Genomic DNA, 18,010 nt, shown 5'->3' on the forward strand with positions numbered 1-18,010 from the left:
TGCGAGCGAGATACCCGACCTGTGCTCAGCTCCCTGTACGAGTGTAGTTCCTATTGAGAACCCAGTGACACCACGCGAGCACAAGTTGGCTACAGATTTGGGGGGGGGAAGCCATTCAACCCATCTCGGTTCACCTATCCAGACAGACCCTCCAGCATCCGACAATTTCTCCAATGATTCCCGGATGTTCATCTGCTGACGCAGAAGCCTGTTCTGTGCACTTCAAACACGGCATATTGCGGGAGGGAGAGTCATCCATGCATCCATGTTCTGATGCATTATCGCAACCCCAGCTACTGGTCCGTATGGCAAATTATCCCCATTTTATGCTGGCTGGGGTAGAAGTGGAAACAAACGATCACAGGAAGTGAGCTGCCAACCTCGGGTGCTTGCGTTGGTGTGAGGTGGGCGCCTTTTGAAGGTCCGTTAGGTCATCTCCCGCCGCGCATTAATAGGTCCAACCGCAAGTGTCACACTGACTTGAGAGAAGTTAGCACTAATCTGGAATAAGAGCCAAGAATTCTTTGGGCAGACACAACCGTTGCCCATGGTCATGGAGTGCCCAATTGTATCTCTGCAACTCGACAAACGTGACCGCTGTCTTTGTCCTCCAATGCCTTTTTATTTGGGGGTTGGTAGGGCAGCCATGGAATTAAATGCCAACTCTTAAGGGTGCCATTTCTCTTTTTTTTTATACACACACACACGCGCTCACTATATCAGTGTTTTTTTTCACCAATCTTCTCCCATCATCTCTTGAAGTTTGCTGGGAGGAGAGAGGGGGTACATTTCCACAGGTTTGGGGTGCCCTCCATTACCTCTGCTCCTCTGCCCAAAGTGCACCTAGACACTTATTTGACCGTGAGAAGATGCTGTAGCTAAGCCTGATCCTTTTTATCAATGGATCGTGCCTCCAACCAACCCCCCCCCCCCCCCAAAGGATCTAGTGGATCAGAACCAGGAACCACCTGATTTTAATTATAGAATAGAATCATAGAAAATTACAGCACGGAAGGAGGCCATTCAGCCCATCGTATCCGTGCCGGCCGACAAAGAGCAATCCAGCCCAATCCCACTTTCTAGCTCTCGGTCTGTAGCCCTGTAGGTCACGGCTCTTTAAGTGCACAATCCAAGCACCTTTTTTAAATGTGATTGAGGGTCTCAGCCTCGACCGCCCGTTCAGGCAGTGAGTTCCAGACCCCCGCCGCAGAGGTGCTGAAGCTAAAACTAGCTTCTGTACAACAATCCCTGGCTGACTTGGCACCAACTGGCGCATTGAAGCTGGGGCGTGCTGTATATACCAAGCGAATCATTTGCGGGAATTCCCGCGTGCCTATTCTTAAGTCGGTGCGTCTCTGCGCTGGGAAACTGGCCGAAACTAGCGCTGGTCGCCTTCTCCAATTCTCAAACAGCGGGGGCAAAAGAAAAGTCGTGGCCACCAAACAGTTGGCCTATATTGCCTCCAATTGATGGGAGGGCTGCATTGGGGCTGCTTCTAATACTCTTCCATTACCTTTGACCAACAAAAGCAATTATTTCACATCTTGGATGTGTGTGTGTATGTTGCTGACAGCTGGACTGTCCAAATTAAAATGAAACCCAGCAAAACCCTTTTCAGAATGTCCACTGACGGATAGCTGGCCTATTCATTGTCTGTGACTGTGTAGTATAATCATTTCCTGCCACGAATAGTCATAAAAGTGCATTTTAGATGTGTGTGTGTGTAATATATATGGTTGGGTTGATTTGAAAGGTCTCTTATGGTCCTAGACTGGACTGGCAGAGGGGGAAGAATTTTACACAGCATTATTGCTTAGGCTATATAAGATAGTGTTTCAATCAAACCTGTCTGCTGCCTTTAAAACAAATTTGGGTTGATAGTGTATAAACAGACCAAATAGCTGGTTTATGACTGATGCATGATACCATGGATTGATTAACTTGATCTTAGAGTTGAGAGTATAGGAAAATTCCAGTACATATTCTGACACTTGAAGTGCACCCTTGATTTGTTTTGTTTCCTGAACTTGTAAGTGTTGTACATATTGCAGTATCTTCATTTTCTGTTTTAAGCTGCAAGACTTCATGTTCTTTTGTCTGTTGTAATGAATGAGCTTTGAAGGAATTGATTTTATAAGTGTTGCTTCTCTATTCTATAAGCACAGGCCAGGCCCTCAACGTTCTCTCTGTAATAATCCACATGAAATACCAACTCTTAACGGTCCATCAGATGAGACGTGGGATGATTTTATAAGATACTTTCTTATTGCCATCTTCCTCTCCTGAAGGTGTAGGCACAGAATATACCCCAAGTTGCTGTTTTATTTTGAGCTGAGATAGAAAATACGGCTGTAGGAGGAAATCACAGCTGAGCCTCAATCTCGTCCTCCTCAGATGTCCAAACACGCACATTCTCCGGCTGGATTCACTGGCAGGAAAACCGGATTGGGAACGGTGGCTGACTTTATTTTCTCTTCCTCAACCAGCCCGGGAGTGCGGAGTCCCAACTGCAGTATCCTTGCTGCTGTACGGGCCGCGATGGGCTTGCTCCGTACAGACTAGGAATTGTAGATAAGAAATAGGAGCAGGAGTCGGCCATCTGGCTCCTCGGGCCTGCTCCGCCATTCAATAAGATCGCGGCGGATCTGATCTTGGCCTTGGTTCCACTTCCCCGCCCGCTCCCCAGATGTGGGCCTTTCCTAGACTGGCTCCACTCCCGTTGTGATGTGTGCCCTGCAAGGATGAGCAGGCAGGTGTGGGGCAGTAAGGTAAAGCAACCGGCCTTTAGTTTTGGGGTGGGTGAGAGAGCAGGCATACAACCCATGTCCTGCACTTAGACCCCTGCCAGTCTTGGATCTTAATTAATTCACAGGCTGTGGATGTCGCCGGCAAGGCCAGCATTCATTGCTCATCCTAACTGCCCTTGAGTAGGTGCTGGTGAGCCGCTGCCTTTCACACAACTGCGTGTCTCGCTGGGCCATTTCCGAGGGGCAGTTGAGAGTCAACCACATTGCTGTGGGTCTGGAGTCACATATCGGCCAGACCGGGTAAGGACGGCAGATTTCCTTCCCTAAATTACATTAGTGAACCAGATGGGTTTTTACGACAATCCGGTAGTTTCATGGTCACTATTAATGATGCTAGCTTTTTATTCCCGATTTATTTCACTGAATTTAAATTTCCCCCAGATGCCATGATGGGATTTGATCTCGTGTCTCGGGATCACTAGTCCAGGCCTCAATTGACATAACCCCAACAGGTGATGTTTGGCTTGCCCTCTCCCCCCCACCTCCCTCCCTCCCTCTCTGTGCTGTGCCTTGTCCTATAAAGTCCTATAGCTGAGATTGAAAACTTGCTTCATGGCAGACTGTATCTCGGAGACCCTCCCTGCCTTGCTGCTGCGTGCTGCAGCTCCTTGGGAGCACCAAAGCTCACCCACAACGTTGTGCCGACGCCCCAGCCTGCAATGTATGCACACTGTGAGTATGCTCACGGGTTTGTGGAGATGTTGAGTGGCTTAGCCAGTCACGTGATGTTCACAAGACTCAATAAAACCCCAGTCAGTTGGGTTCGGGGGATCCATGATGGGGGCTGGTGGATGAACTGGTAATGTGTGGTGTGATTGTTAAACCTTTTGCTACTAAACCAACTAGTTCTTAATAGCAATGTCTTGCTATGAATTCTTAAACCAAGAACTCATGAAACAAATACATTATACAGCTCATCAAATTTATCCTGAACTGGAACCCTTCCTCCAGAGATTGCCTGAACTCTGGCCCATGTTCCGACTGGACAGTGCCCTTGGAATAAATAGAGCATCACAACAGATGACATTGTGTCTCTCCTATTCACATCTGCATCGGCTTTTAAGATCTGATTCTTGTTTTTGTATCCGTGAAGCAACTGTAGTGCCAGTGTATATCTGCTATACTGATGAATGGAATTGGAAATTTTTATTTAAGGAAAAAAAAATGCAACAGGAACAATTTTCAAATAAAACATTTTACAAAAAGCTTGTGGTGATCTTTTGGTCTCGGCCATAAAGAAAATAATCTGTTAATTTACTCTTGTCTTTTTAAAAAATGATTTCACATCCTGTTCTCTGTTTCGTCACTAGTCTGCTTCCGATTTCCCGACCCCCCCCCACAGAGGCCCTGCAGATGCCACCGAGTTGGAAATATGCTCATCTCGGAGTCACAGAAGGTCGTGGGTTCAAGCCTCCAGCTGCGCAATCTCTACAGGCGGCTCTGGTGTGAAATTGAAGGGTGCTAACGTTTGTCGGAGCTGTCATTTTTGAGGCGGCGGCGTTAAACTGCCTGCCTGTTCTGGTGGATGTTAGAAGTTCTCATGGCACCTATTTTGAGGCAGAGCTGGGTAGTTCTCCTGGTATTCTGTGCCAACATTCCTCCCTGATCCGGCGCCCCGTCGAAATGCAGATTAACTGATTTGTTCATCTGACTGCTATGTGTGGTATTTTACTGTGGGGAAGATAACCAGCACATTTGCATACATGAAAGTAGTTTGTTGTATATGAAGTGATGTGATAAGGTGCTATTGAAATGCAATTTAAAAAAAAATTTATGGTTATGAGATGCTTGAGAATTATTCTCAAGGCAAATGGGAATGTTGGCCTTTATTGCAAGGGGGATGGAGTATAAAAGCAGGGAAGTCCTGCTACAACTGTACAATGTATTGGTGAGGCCACACCTGGAGTACTGCGTACAGTTTTGGTTTTATTTATGGAGGGATATACTTGCATTGGAGGTTCACTCGGTTGATTCCTGAGATGAGAGGGTTGACTTATGAGGAAAGGTTGAGCAGGTTGGGCCTGTATTCATTGGAATTCAAAAGAATGAGAGGTGATCTTATTGAGACATACAAGATAAGGGGGCTGGACAGGGTACATGCAGAGAGGATGTTTCCCTTCGGGGGGGGGGGGGGAGACTAGAACTAGGGGGCATAGTCTCAGAATAAGGGGTCGCCCATTTAAAACAGATGAGGAGGAATTTCTTCTCAGGGTTGTAAATCTGTGGAATTCTCTGCCCCAGAGAGCTGTGGAGGCTGGGACATTGAATATATTTAAGGTGGAGATAGACAGATTTTTGAGCGGTAAGGGAGTAAAGGGTTATGGGAAGCGGGCGGGGAAGTGGAGTTGAGTCCATGATCAGATCAGCAATGATCTTATTGAATGGCGGAGCAGGCTCGAGGGGCCGAATGGCTGACTCCTGCTCCTATTTCTTATGTTATCATTCCTTCTAGGGGTGACACTGGCACTTTCTTGATGACATGACCAACAGCAGGAATCCACTATGTAAGGAATGTGTCCCATGCTCTGTAGACTAGCACCACTGAATAGAGCACTGGTTTTAAAGTCATTTACATCGCTACCATTTATAAGTGGAGATATTTCTGAGGCTAGTTCGTATAACCTTGGCTTATTGTTCAGGTATATTGGTAAACATTGACTCATTTAGCAAATGTACAAGCACGGCATAGTTCTAAGTCATACAGATCATTTGGTTCGATCCCAAGACCAGGATCATAGTGGGACTGCGGTAAATAACTGTGACTCTGAGCCAGAGTGAAAGAATTGGCCAGGGTTCCTGCTCCTGATTACTTTCCAATGATCTAGTTGTCTAGGCAACACCAACAACTTTCATTTATATGGAGGGAGGAGAGAGAGTGATGCTGTCAAACCATGCTTTATTTGCTAGTAAACCATCACTTCCATTCCCCACAGGGTGGGAGTTTCAAAATGGTGGCAAAAATAAAAATGGCAAACACAGCGTTATATTAAATCATATTTATATTCATATAGCACAGTGCAGAGAATCACACTGTGCTACACAGCAAAAGTCTGCAGGTTATTTGTAGCAGCCAAACGCAGTCTTCGGCTAATGATGCGGAGGTTAGTTGCTTACTGACCCTGTTGGGGAAATCGAGACAAGGACAATCAAGTAATGTTTCATTGAGCATTTCAATCGGGGCTAATAGACGTGGTTTGCACAGCAGCGATTTAATCAGAATGACTGGAATGGGAGTGCATAATTCTCAAACAACTGGACTGCTGTAATAGCATCGCTTTATTCCTCCAACATTCACCTATTTTACATCCATCATGCTGCAGTTATCTCACCCATGTGCCATTTTTCATGTGTAAGCCTCAACAGTGAGTGTTGGCATGCTATCTGACAGTTGAGTGCCACTCACTGCCTGCTGTTGCCTGTTGTATACTATTGCACACCCTCACCATCACTTTTCTCGGCTCTGTTTCTTTCCCAGTAAGTAATTTGTTGGGTTTTTTAAAATCCTCCCAGTTTCTCTCCTCAAAATGGCAGACTTGCGCTGTGGTGCAGTAACGGCTCATTGGTCCCTGGTAACCGAACAACCTTAACCAGGAATTACATCGCAATGCCATGTCATTTCAACGGATTTTTTGCACTAAAAACCCTTTAGGAGTGTGTTACCAGAATCAGAATTAGTGTAAATTTAAATGGGATGGGGAGGGCTTCTTCCCGTCTATTATAAAGTGAATATAGAATTAGATAGAATAGTCAGCACAGCAACAGGCCATTTGGCCCAACAGGTCAATGCTGGTGTTTATGCTTCACACAAACCTCCTCCCACATCTCTTCCTCTCGCCCGAGACCCAGGTCTATAATAAAAGGTGGGTGAGCAATGAAATAAAGAATTAACTTGCATTTCCACAGCATCTTTCAGGACGTCCCAAAGTACTTTTGAAGTGTGGTCACTGTTGTAATGTGGGAAACACAGCAACCAATTTGCACACAGCAAGCTCCCTCAAACAGCAATGTGATAATGACCAGATAATCTGTTTATTTTTGTTATGTTGATTGAGGGATAAATATTGGAGAGGACACCAGCGAGAACTCTTTGAATTAAGTGTCATGGGAAGTTTTACGCCCACCCAAGAGAGCAGACGGGGCCTCGGTTTAAAGTCTCATCCGAAAGATGGCATCTCCGACAGTGCGGCACTCCCTCAGTACTGCCCCTCCGACAGTGCGGCGCTCCCTCAGTACTGCCCCTCCGACAGTGCGGCGCTCCTTCAGTACCGCCCCTCCCACAGTGCGGCGCTCCCTCAGTACTGCCCCTCCCACAGTGTAGCGCTCCCTCAGTACTGCCCCTCCCACAGTGCGGCGCTCCCTCAGTACTGCCCCTCCCACAGTGCGGCGCTCCCTCAGTACTGCCCCTCCGACAGTGTGGCACTCCCTCAGTACTGCCCCTCCCACAGTGCGGCGCTCCCTCAGTACTGGACTGGGAGTGTTGGTCTAGATTATGTGCTCAAATTTGAAGTGGCACTTGAACCCACAACCTCCTGACTCAGAGCAAGATCTAAGTGTTGTATAAAACATACAAAATACTAATTTTTAAAAAATTCTTTTTGAACAATACGGCAGCCTATCCTTTGAGAAAGGAGGAGCATTCAAGGTCATCCTAATGGAAGTTTTCATGGTTACCAAAGAAGTTGATCCAGGCAAGATGAGTCACCAGACAGCAGGAAACGAGTTACAAATGGTGAAATTAGTAATAAGTAGGGAAATCAGGGGGAACGTTTTAACTCCGAGGTTAACAGAATACAATAAGTCACCAGGGAAGGCCACTGAAGCAGACAGTGTAAACTGCTTCGAATCAAAGATGTTCTTGGAAAGGGAAGGGCTTGAGGAATATGGTGGGTGGGTGGGTAGGGCTGATTTACGTGTGTTTTGCTTGTCAGCCGCAGCAGGTGGCATAAACTTAATGGTAGCCTATGTGTAAACATTAAAATAATGTGTATGACCATCGGGCATAGGATAATAAAACTTGCATTTATACAGCAAAGGTAACATAGTAAAACGTTCCAAGGCATTTCACAGGAGCGATCATCAAACAAAATTTGGTACCGAGCCACATAAGGAGATGTTAGAACAAGTGACAAGGGGTAGATTTTAAGGTGTGCCTTAAAGGAGGAGAGAGCTAAAGAGGATGAGCTAAGCATTAGATTATGGTGAGATTAATATGAACAGTGATTGGCTAACATTGTTGTAACTCTACCATTGCCAAACCTCCCCTCCACCCACACGCACTCACTGAACATGTGTTGAAAATCTTACATGATTGTCATTTATGATTCGCATTTAAATATTCTGCCTGGTGAATTTGCAACTGGTGATCTCCCTAATCAAAGTGAGCTGAGGTGCTGCCCCAATGGCTCACTGTGTATGGTGTGCTTCTAACCATAGAGACTAGGAAGGTCCCAGCTTTACTCATCAATCTATGCTGTTTATGCTCCACTCGAGCCCCCTCCCACCCCTCTTCATCTAACTATCAGCAGATCCCTCTATTCCTTTCCCCCTCGTGTTTATCCAGTTTGCCCTTAAATGCACTCGCCTTAACCACTCCCTGTGGCAGCGAGTTCCACATTCTCACCGCTCTCTGAGTAAAGAAGTTTCTCCTGAATTCCCCAGTGGATTTATTAGTCTTATATTGATGGCATCTAGTTTTGCTCTTCCCCACAAGTAGAAACACTCTCTCTGTGTCTACGCTTATCAAAACCTTTCATCATTTTAAAGACTTTTATTAGGTCACCCCTCAGCTTTCTCTTTTCAAGACAAAGGAGACTCAGCCCGTTCAGCCTTTCCCGATAGGTACAACCTCACATTTCGGGTATCATTCTTATAAATCTTTTTTGCACCCTGTCCAGTGCCTCTATATCCTTTTTATAATATGGCGACCAGAACTGTACGCAGTGCTCCAAGTATGGTCTAACCAAGGTTCGATACAAGTTTAGCATAACTTCCCTACTTTTCAATTCTATCCCTCTAGAAATATACCCTGGTGCTTGGTTTGCTTTTTTATGGCCTTATTAACCTGCGTCTTTACTTTTAGTGACTTGTGTATCTGTACCCCCAACACCCTCTGTTCCTCTACCCTATTTAGATTCTTATTTTCCAAGTAATATGTGAACTCCTTATTCTTCTTACCAAAATGTAATACCTCACACATATCTGTTGAAATTCATTTGTCCATTCCGCAAGTTTATTAATGTCTTGTAATTTGTTGCAGTCCTCCTCACTATTTAATATCCTGGCGCCCCCCTTCCCCCCCCAATCATAGGGACACTACGATTCACCTCGTGCTCTGGAAGTAGGCAAGGAACAGTCAGCCAGAATTACCGCTCCTGATTGCTATCCAATGATATTCAATGGATGTAAAGTCTTATGTTCTCACCCAATCTGCATTTGGTCTCCCCAATATAGGGTAGACCGCATCGTGAGCAGCAAATACAGTGTGCCAAGTTGGCTTCCATTCTCTCTGGGAATGTAGGTACTGGTAATGGAGGATGGCTGCACCAGAGCCACTGTGAGTGAAGGGAAGTGTGAGCTGGTGCTTAGGGTGGGTATCCCCTATCGGTGCATGGCCGGTGGGGTGGGCTGTACCCATTGTTCTGCCACATTCCCGGCCCATGGGGGCCTTCACTGCCAGATTTTCCATACTTTCGTCCCCTTCTGCTGTAACCATTCACACCTTCTCTGGACCCATTTTTTGTGTCTTTACTTGTCTCATTATCATTTTGCCTTGCACCGTCCTCACTTTTGCCATTTAATCACTCCTACCCTCCACCCTATCACAGACCTCTCCCTTTAGTTCTTCCCCTGTCCCCGGCTCTGTACTTGCTTAAAGGCTGTTCATCTCTAACATCTTCCAGTTCTGATGAAAGGTCGTCGACTTGAAAGGTTACCACAGTTTCTCTCTCCGCAGATGCCGGCTGACCTGCTGAGCGTTTCCAGCATTTCTAATTCATAATTGTGTGGGTAAGGGAAAACATGGCAAGGGAAAGCATAAATGTTTCAGATGAAAGCCATTAAGGACCCCTGCTTTGGTACTACCAAACTCCGGGGTCCCATCCTTAGCTGTACCAAATCCTTGGACCCCCGCCTCAAATTCCAGACCTCCCAGTCTGCTAAGACCCTTCATTACTGCTAAATACCAAATACCTATTTCTAGTTAGCTGTATGTTATAAGGCCACCCTGGACTCTGCTTAAAGCAAAATAAAAAAATGAGTACATCTGTAAAGGAATGTATTAAACAAATCCAGGAGATTATTATATTTTCCATGCATGGTTCATTTACAGCTTCCACAGGAAATTGGCAAAGTCATACAATTTTATCCTCAAAACACTGGTAAATATTTCAGAATACAGGAAATAGGAACACAATCAACATATTCGTCACTGTAAAGCAGTGATGTATACAATACATTGTGCGTTACATGGAATAATACACCTATTATAAAAACTTATATTCTCTGACTCAGCAGCACCACTAGTAATATATTAAAGAGGTTATCTCAGCAGATGCAGACCTATCGTGCGCCAGTTGTCTCACTTTGTTACAGATGAGAAACAATCTGAGCTAAGCATAACCTGCAAAGTTCCCTGACCAAACAATGATTAAACTCGGAGTGCCCTCGAGCTATATTTACTAAAAGCAATTACACATTCTGACCTTAAAATGGCAAGCCATCTTAAATACAACTTCTCCTGAGGGGGTGCGTGCCGCACTGTTGGAGGTGCCGTCTTTCGGTAGAGGCCTTAAACCGAGGCCCCGTCTGCCCGCTCGGGTAGATGCCAATATTTGAAGAACGGGAGGATCCTGGCCAATATTTATCCCTCAAACAGTATCACTAAAACAGATTATCTGCTCATTTATCTCATTGTTGTTAGCGGGTGCTTGCTGTGCGCAAATTGGCGGTCGCGTTTCCTACATTACAACAGTGACTACACTTCCGAAGTACTTCTTTAGCTGTAAAGCACTTTGGTAGATTCTGAGGTTGTGAAAAACGCTTCATAAATGCTAGTTCTTTCTTTTGACCTATTTTTGTGTTACTTTTACCATTAGAGATTCTTAGACTTATATTGGAAACTGCCTGTGCTACACAGTAACTACACCCTCCCACCAGTGGTGGCACTGTAGTACCTCAGTTCTGCATCTGCCAGCTCACATGTACTACAACATAACTCCTTAAGGTGGAGCAGGCTCGAGGGGCTGAATGGCCTATTCCTGTTCCTCTGCTCTGACCTACTCTACTTCTCTGCTTCCCTAATGGCCATAAATTTTGCTATTTAACTATAAATAATCTGAAATCAAGTATTATACAAAAACAAAACGAGGAGGGAATGACATCTATGCATGGTGCTCCAATGATGCCCTGCTTTATCTGAGGACTACACTTGGTCTTGAAACCCCACATGCAACGCCACAGGACATTGACTAGTAGGTTTGCGCCTGTACATGTGTTTTGTCCATCACACTTACCGTGTCACTTACATAGAATGTATGGCACAGAAACAGGCCATTGGGCCCCACCGCTCCGTACCGGTGTTTATGCTCCACACCAGCCCCCCCCCCCCGCCACTCCTCTCCATCTCAATCTCACCCCCTTCACCATATCCTTCTATTCCTTTCTCCCTCATGTGTTTATCCAGCTTCCCCTTAAATGCATCAATACTATTCGCCTCAACCACTCCCTGTGGCAGCGAGATCGACATTCTCACCGCTCTCTGTATGAAGAAGTTTCTCCTGAATTCCCCATTGGGTTTATTAATGAGTGTCTTATATTGATGGCCCCCTAGTTCTGGTCTCCCCCACAAGTGGAAACATCTTCTCTATGTCTACCCTATCAAGCCCCTTTATAATTTTAAACATCGGGTCACCTTTCAATCTTTAATTTCTAGAGAAAAGAGCTTGTTCAACCTTTTCTGGTAGATTGTAACCGCTCAGTTCTAGTATCATCCTTGTAAATCTTTTTTCCACCTTCTCCAGTGCCTTTACATCCTTTTTATAATGTGGAGACCAGAACTGTGCACAGTACTTCAAGTGTGGTGTAACCAAGGTCCGATACCAATTTAACATAACACTTACACTTAATTGGCTGAAGATTTCTGTTCATAACCGTGACAAATCGCACCTGAATATGTGCAGAATGTACCAGTCCGCAAGTAGGAATGAAAAGTGCCAATCAGTAATTTCAAAAATAGAATTAGCAACCAGCTAATAGCAAGGAACAGAATGGGAAATTACTCACAATATTTTTTGAAAGTCCCTTCAATCACCATCTTGTTTTCACCACTAAAATGAGATTTTAATGAGTGCGGCTCCAACAACACTCGAGGAGCTCGACACCATCCAGGACAAAGCAGCCCGCTTGATCGGCACGCTACCCACCACCTTCAACATTCACTCCCTTCACCACCGGCGCACCGTGGCTGCAGTGTGCACCGTCTACAAGATGCACTGCAGCAACTCACCAAGGCTTCTTCGGCAGCACCTCCCAAACCCGAGACCTCTACCCCCTAGAAGGACAAGGGCAGCAGGCGCATGGGAACATCACCACCTCCACGTTCCCCTCTTGAGTCACACACCATCCCGACTTGGAAATTTATCGGCCGTTCCTTCATCGTCGCTGGGTCACAATCCTGGAACTCCCTCCCTAACAGCACTGTGGGAGCACCTTCACCACATGGGACTGCAGCGGTTCAAGAAGGCGGCTCACCACCACCTTCTCAAGGGGCAATTAGGGGATGGGCAATAAATGCCGGCCTTGCCAGCGACGCCCACATAACTTGCCTTAATTAGGTTGAGGATGGTGTGATTTCCGCTCTCACTGCCAGTTGAAGAGGCTCAACAAGGTAAGCCAATGTATTTGTGCTGCAATTTCCAGATATTTCTAAACATGATTGACAGCCAGACTGACCATTTGAAGACGAGGCCAGGGTTTGAAAGAAACACCCTCTCCTCTACTTGTGGACATTAACTGAAAATTACCTGCAAGAAGGTAACCGGACTTGTTCTTCTACAAAGTACTGTGAGCAGTTCTGGGCATCACAACTCAGGAAGGATATACAGGTTGCACTCCCTTATCCAGAACTACCCCTCGCCCAGAACCATTCCCGGTTACCGGGTGGCGTCTGCGCAGAACTCCGACATGAACAAATTGAAGTCCTTCCTCGCTGCCGACTCCCACATCCGCTGGCCTGACCCTGCGATGCACCCTCCCCCCTCCCTCCATGATCTCTCTGCCACATTCCCAGCCCCAAGCCAGCTAACCCCGATATCCCCTTGCTCGGTACCTGTACCATCCAATTTAACGTGACCACCCCTCATTCGGAAAAATCCCTTATCCAGAACAGGCCAGGTCCTGAGGGTTCCAGATAAGAGAGGTTCAATCTGTATTGGCCTTGGAGGGAGTGCAGGGTAGGTTCACCAGAATGATACCCGGGCTCCAAGGGTTAAATTACGAGGCGAGTTTACCCAAACTAGGGTTAAATTCTCTTGAATTTAGAAGGTTACCCGTTAATAGATCAGAGTTTTCAAGGTATTAAGGGGAAATAGATAGACAGAAACTATTTCTGCTGGTTGGGGAGTCTGGGACTAAGGGGCATAGTCTAAAAATTAGAGCCAGGCCTTTCAGGAGTGAAATTTTGAAATACTTCTACACACAAAGGGTGGTAGAGGTTTGGCATTGATTCGGAGGCAGACATTGATGCAGAGATTCAACATCACCTCCAGTGCTCCAGTGCAGCCTTCGGCCGTCTGAGGAAAAGAGTGTTCGACGACCAGGCCCTCAATCCACCACCAAGCTCACGGTCTACAGGGCTGTAGTAATACCCGCCCTCCTGTATGGATCTGAGGCATGGACGATGTATAGAAGGCACCTCGTCGCTGGAGATACATCACCAACGATGTCTCCACAAGATCCTGCAAATCCCCTGGGAGGACAGACGCACCAACATCAGTGTCCTCGACCAGGCCAACATCCCCAGTATTGAAGCACTGCCCACACTCGATCAGCTCCGCTGGGCAGGCCACATAGTTCACATGCCAGATACGTGACTCCCTAAGCAAATGCTCTATGCGGAGCTCCTTCATGGTAAACGAGCCAAAGGTGGGCAGTGGAAGCGTTACAATGACACCCTCAAAGCCTCCCTGATAAAATGCGACATCACCACTGACACCTGGGAGTCCCTGGCCGAGGACTGCCCAAGGTGGAGAAAGTGCATCCGGGAGGGCGCTGAGCTCTTCGAGTCTCAACACAAAGAGCGTGAAGAGGTCAAGCGCAGGTGGCAGAAGGAGCACGCGGCAAACCAGCCCCACCCACCCCTTCCCCCAACGAATGTCTGTCCCACCTGTAACAGGGTCTGTGGCTCTCGTATCGGACTGTTTAGCCACCAAAAAACTCACTTTGGGAGTGGAAGCAAGTCTTCCCCGATTCCGAGGGACTGCCTATGATGATGATGAGAGGTTTGGAGCTCTCTTTCAATCCGAGATTGATAAGATTTTTGTTAACCAAAGCTATTAAGGGATATGGGCCAAAGGTGGGTAGATGGAGTTAGGTCAAAGATCAGCCGTGATCTCACTGAATGACGGAACAGGCTCGAGGGGCTGAATATCCTCCTCCTGTTCTGACGAAGGATCATCGACCCGAAACGTTAACTCTGCTTCCTCGCCACGGGTGCCGCCTGACCTGCTGAGATTTCCAGCATTTCCTGTTCTTATTTCTCCTGTTCCTACAAAACAAGAAAACAAACTAGAGCTGAACTCAACTCTTAAATGAAATTTGCCGCACCCAAGGGGTTGGTTATTTAGCGCAAAAAGACTTTTAAAAATCACTTTCTTCTTCTTAAGCGGTCCCTCATATCGAGGATGACTTGCTTCCACACCAAAAAGGGATGCGTTCACAGGAGTTTCAATGAAGGACTTGGCATTGCGGGTCCCCAGCTACGTATTGATGGGTGGAAGATGCTGTGCGTGGATTTTTTTAACAACTCCGCCAGTGTCTTACCTCGTTGGCTAAGTATCCTCGTCGTTTTTCTTCAGGAAGGTTTTAATCTTGTGGTAGAGGGCCCGGGCCCCCTTTTTCAGCTTCTTCCAGTAATTCTTGGAGTCTATAATCTCTTGGTAGTTGATGTCGCTCAGCACGCAGGTGTACGGGTCGGGCTCGGAGCAGGTCACGTTGGCGGAGTGGCAGTGCTGGGCTTTGCGGCTGCACTTGCAGTCTTTGTAGTTGCAGGGCTCCCTCTGGAAATGGCTGGGCTGGTAGCCTCTGTAGTGGACAGCGCTGCCCGTGCGCTTGTCCAGGATGCCCCTGATGCGGGACATGCTGCTGTTGGCGCAGTTGCAGTACCAGTCGCTCCACGCCGCCCAGCTGTAGGAGGAGCCGTCCAGCGAGATGACAATGGTCATGGGGTTGGGCGGCAGGGTGGTGCCGTTGGGCGAGTTAGAGACGACATCCAGGATGACATCGTGGATGGTGGCATTGACCTTGGCAATACTGATGACGGCGGTGGTATTGCCCTGGGTAACACTGGTGGGGGCGGTCTCGGTGCTGGCGGTCCCATTCTGGGCGGTAACCACAGGGTTATCCGACTCGTCGCCCTCCGCATTGTGGTCCGTCACGATTTCGGTGCCGTTGGACAGGACGACGGACGAACCGGGCGTGCGAGGGCCGGCCACCTGGATTTCCGTGCCGGGCCCCAGCACGACGGACGACTGGGTCACGGTCCGCTCCCCGTTGGTGGTGGCGAAGACGATCTGGTCGCCGGCCCCCAGGGCGATGGGGGCGACGGTGACGTTCTCCTCCGAGCTGCCGATGAGGATCTCGGTCCCGCCGCCGCCGCCGCGGGAGGCCGCCGCCTCCTCCTCGCCCGCGACCACGATCTCGTCGCCGGGCTCCAGCGGGATGGGGGTCAGCGGGCCGCCGGCGTCGGCGATGAGGATCTGGGCGCCGGCGCTGCCCACCGACACCGGGGGCTGGGCGGCGGCGCCGGTGCCGCCGGTGAGCGCGATCTGGCTGGAGGCCGTCAGGACGATGGTGACCGGGGTCGGCGAGGTCGTTGGCGGCGGCGGCGGACGGGTCGTCAACAACAAACGGGTCGTCGGCGCCGAATGGCTGGTCGACGGGACTGTGGACATGGCAGCAGGCTCGGTGGCGGCCGCCGCCGCCGCCGCCGCGCACAGCGAGGTGAGCAGCGGGAGGGTGCTGGTGGCCGTCTGGTTGCAGCCCGCCGCCATTTTGACGCCGCCCGCCGCCATTTTATCGCCGGCCGCCGGCGGCAGCGTCTTCTCCTCCGCCGCCGTCGTCCACTTCTCCGCCGCCGCCGCCGCCTCCTCCTCAGGCGCCGCGCCCGCCAAGTGGCCCAGCAGGAAGGCGAGAGTCCAAAAGCGCATGGCCGCCGCTTCGTTCCCGAGCAAACACGACCGACGACGCCTCGCTGCCAGCCACCATCATCATGGCGGCCATTCGAGCTGAGGCGGACGAACGAGGAGCGGGACGGAAGAAAACCGTTGGCCGGGGCGGGGCGGGCGCATGCGCGTCTCCATGGCGACCCCCTTTGTGAACTCACTCACCCACCCACCCACCCCGCGCGCGGCCGGCCGGCCGGCCAATCACCGGCCTTCCCTCCAAAACGCGCGTGAAGGGGGGCGTGGCGAGGAATTGGAGCGAGGGTTGTCGTCCGTCAAATCGGGTTTTCCCATTTTCCTCAGCGAGGGGGGGGGAGGGAGGGGGAAGACAGTTCTAAACTTTACAACTAAAATCGAAAAAATAAAAAGCTAATGCGCGTTTGAAGTTTTTTTTAAATCCTACACGTCTCGGAAAACGACGTTGCCGTTGGTTTCTTTCGCTTTTAAAAGTGGTTTGCACTGCCTTCTGCTCCCCGTCTCCCCCTTTTGGCTGGTTTGTGGTACTTACTGTCGGCCTTGAAGCTGAATCGTTTAATAAGCATTTGTTTTTCATGGTTCCCACCTCCCCCAACATCAATAGAGTCAGGAATAACTAAAGCTTGAAATGGTGAATGATATGGGTGGTTAAATATACCCAGGGGGGCAAGAATTGCGTTTCATCGTGAAGAGGATGGCAAGTGCAAGACAACATGGCTGCCAGGTTACCAAGGTAAAGTTTCCCAAATGTAATTTCAGACAAAATGCACTCCTTTTATTCTGTAAGATGCAACTCCGGCCCCCACAACAATGCAGAGGCGGAGAACGGCGCCGAAATTCCAAAGTATATGGGCACAGGAGGAGGCCATGCGGCCCTGTTCAACGGAAGGCAGACTTGCATTTATATAGTGCCTTTCAGCGGACGTCTCAAACGCGCTTCACAAGCCAATGACAAGCTGCTCCCATTAGCCGCTGGCACAAGTTCTCGGGGGGCACACATGTAACAACAGCAGCTCGCATTTATATAGTGCCTTTAACGTCCCCAGGCGCTTTGCAGGAGCATTATGGGACGAGAAATTTGACACCGAGCCGCACAAGGAGAAATTAGGACCAAAAGCTTAAAGAGGGAGGTTTTTAAGGAGCGTCTTGGAGGAGGAAAGAGAGGCGGAGAGGTTTAGGGAGGGAGTTCCAGAGTTTAGGGCCCAGGCAGCTGAAGGCACAGCCACCGATGGTGGAGCGATTATAATGGGGGATGCTCAAGAACAATATGGATTCCGCCCCCATTCCCAGCTGCTCAGTACACAACCCCGGTGTCTAGCTGTGAACGGAGAGAGCTCTTTGAGCTGTAAACATAGAAAATAGGTGCAGGAGTAGGCCATTCGGCCCTTCGAGCCTGCACCACCATTCAATATGATCATGGCTGATCATGCAACTTCAGTACCCCATTCCTGCTTTCTCTCCATACCCCTTGATCCCTTTAGCCGTAAGGGCCGCATCTAACTCCCTTTTGAATATATCCAACGAACTGGCCTCAACAACTCTCTGTGGTAGAGAATTCCACAGGTTCACAATTCTCTGAGTGAAGAAGTTTCTCCTCATCTGGGTCCTAGATGACTTACCCCTTATCCTTAGACTGTGTCCCCTGGTTCTGGACTTCCCCAACATCGGGAACAATTCTTCCTGCATCTAACCCGTCAGAACTTTATATGTTTCTATGAAATCCCCTCTCATCTTTCTAAATTCCAGTGAATATAAGTCTAGTCGATCCAGTCTTTCTTCATATGTCAGTCC

The 18,010-nt window shown here is 48.5% G+C and overlaps 1 protein-coding gene across 1 annotated transcript; it reads right to left on the reverse strand.

Moving 5' to 3' along the window:
• Nucleotides 1-5,788: 5,788 nt before the first annotated feature.
• On the reverse strand, nucleotides 5,789-16,414 carry LOC139240174 (uncharacterized). Its single transcript, XM_070868587.1, has 2 exons — nucleotides 14,844-16,414; nucleotides 5,789-5,926 (listed from the first exon to the last, which is right to left on the reverse strand). Exon 1 carries the CDS (start codon nucleotides 16,226-16,228, stop codon nucleotides 14,852-14,854), a length of 1,377 nt encoding a protein of 458 aa, XP_070724688.1. The 5' UTR covers nucleotides 16,229-16,414; the 3' UTR covers nucleotides 5,789-5,926; nucleotides 14,844-14,851.
• Nucleotides 16,415-18,010: the final 1,596 nt, after the last annotated feature.

The sequence above is a fragment of the Pristiophorus japonicus genome, chromosome 30 (genome assembly GCF_044704955.1).
Source record: "Pristiophorus japonicus isolate sPriJap1 chromosome 30, sPriJap1.hap1, whole genome shotgun sequence".
Classification (NCBI taxonomy): Eukaryota; Metazoa; Chordata; class Chondrichthyes; family Pristiophoridae; genus Pristiophorus; species Pristiophorus japonicus.

Excerpts from the sequence above, each read along its gene's own strand:
- LOC139240174 (XM_070868587.1), bottom strand. The coding sequence starts at position 16,228 with ATGCGCTTTTGGACTCTCGCCTTCCTGCTGGGCCACTTGGCGGGCGCG.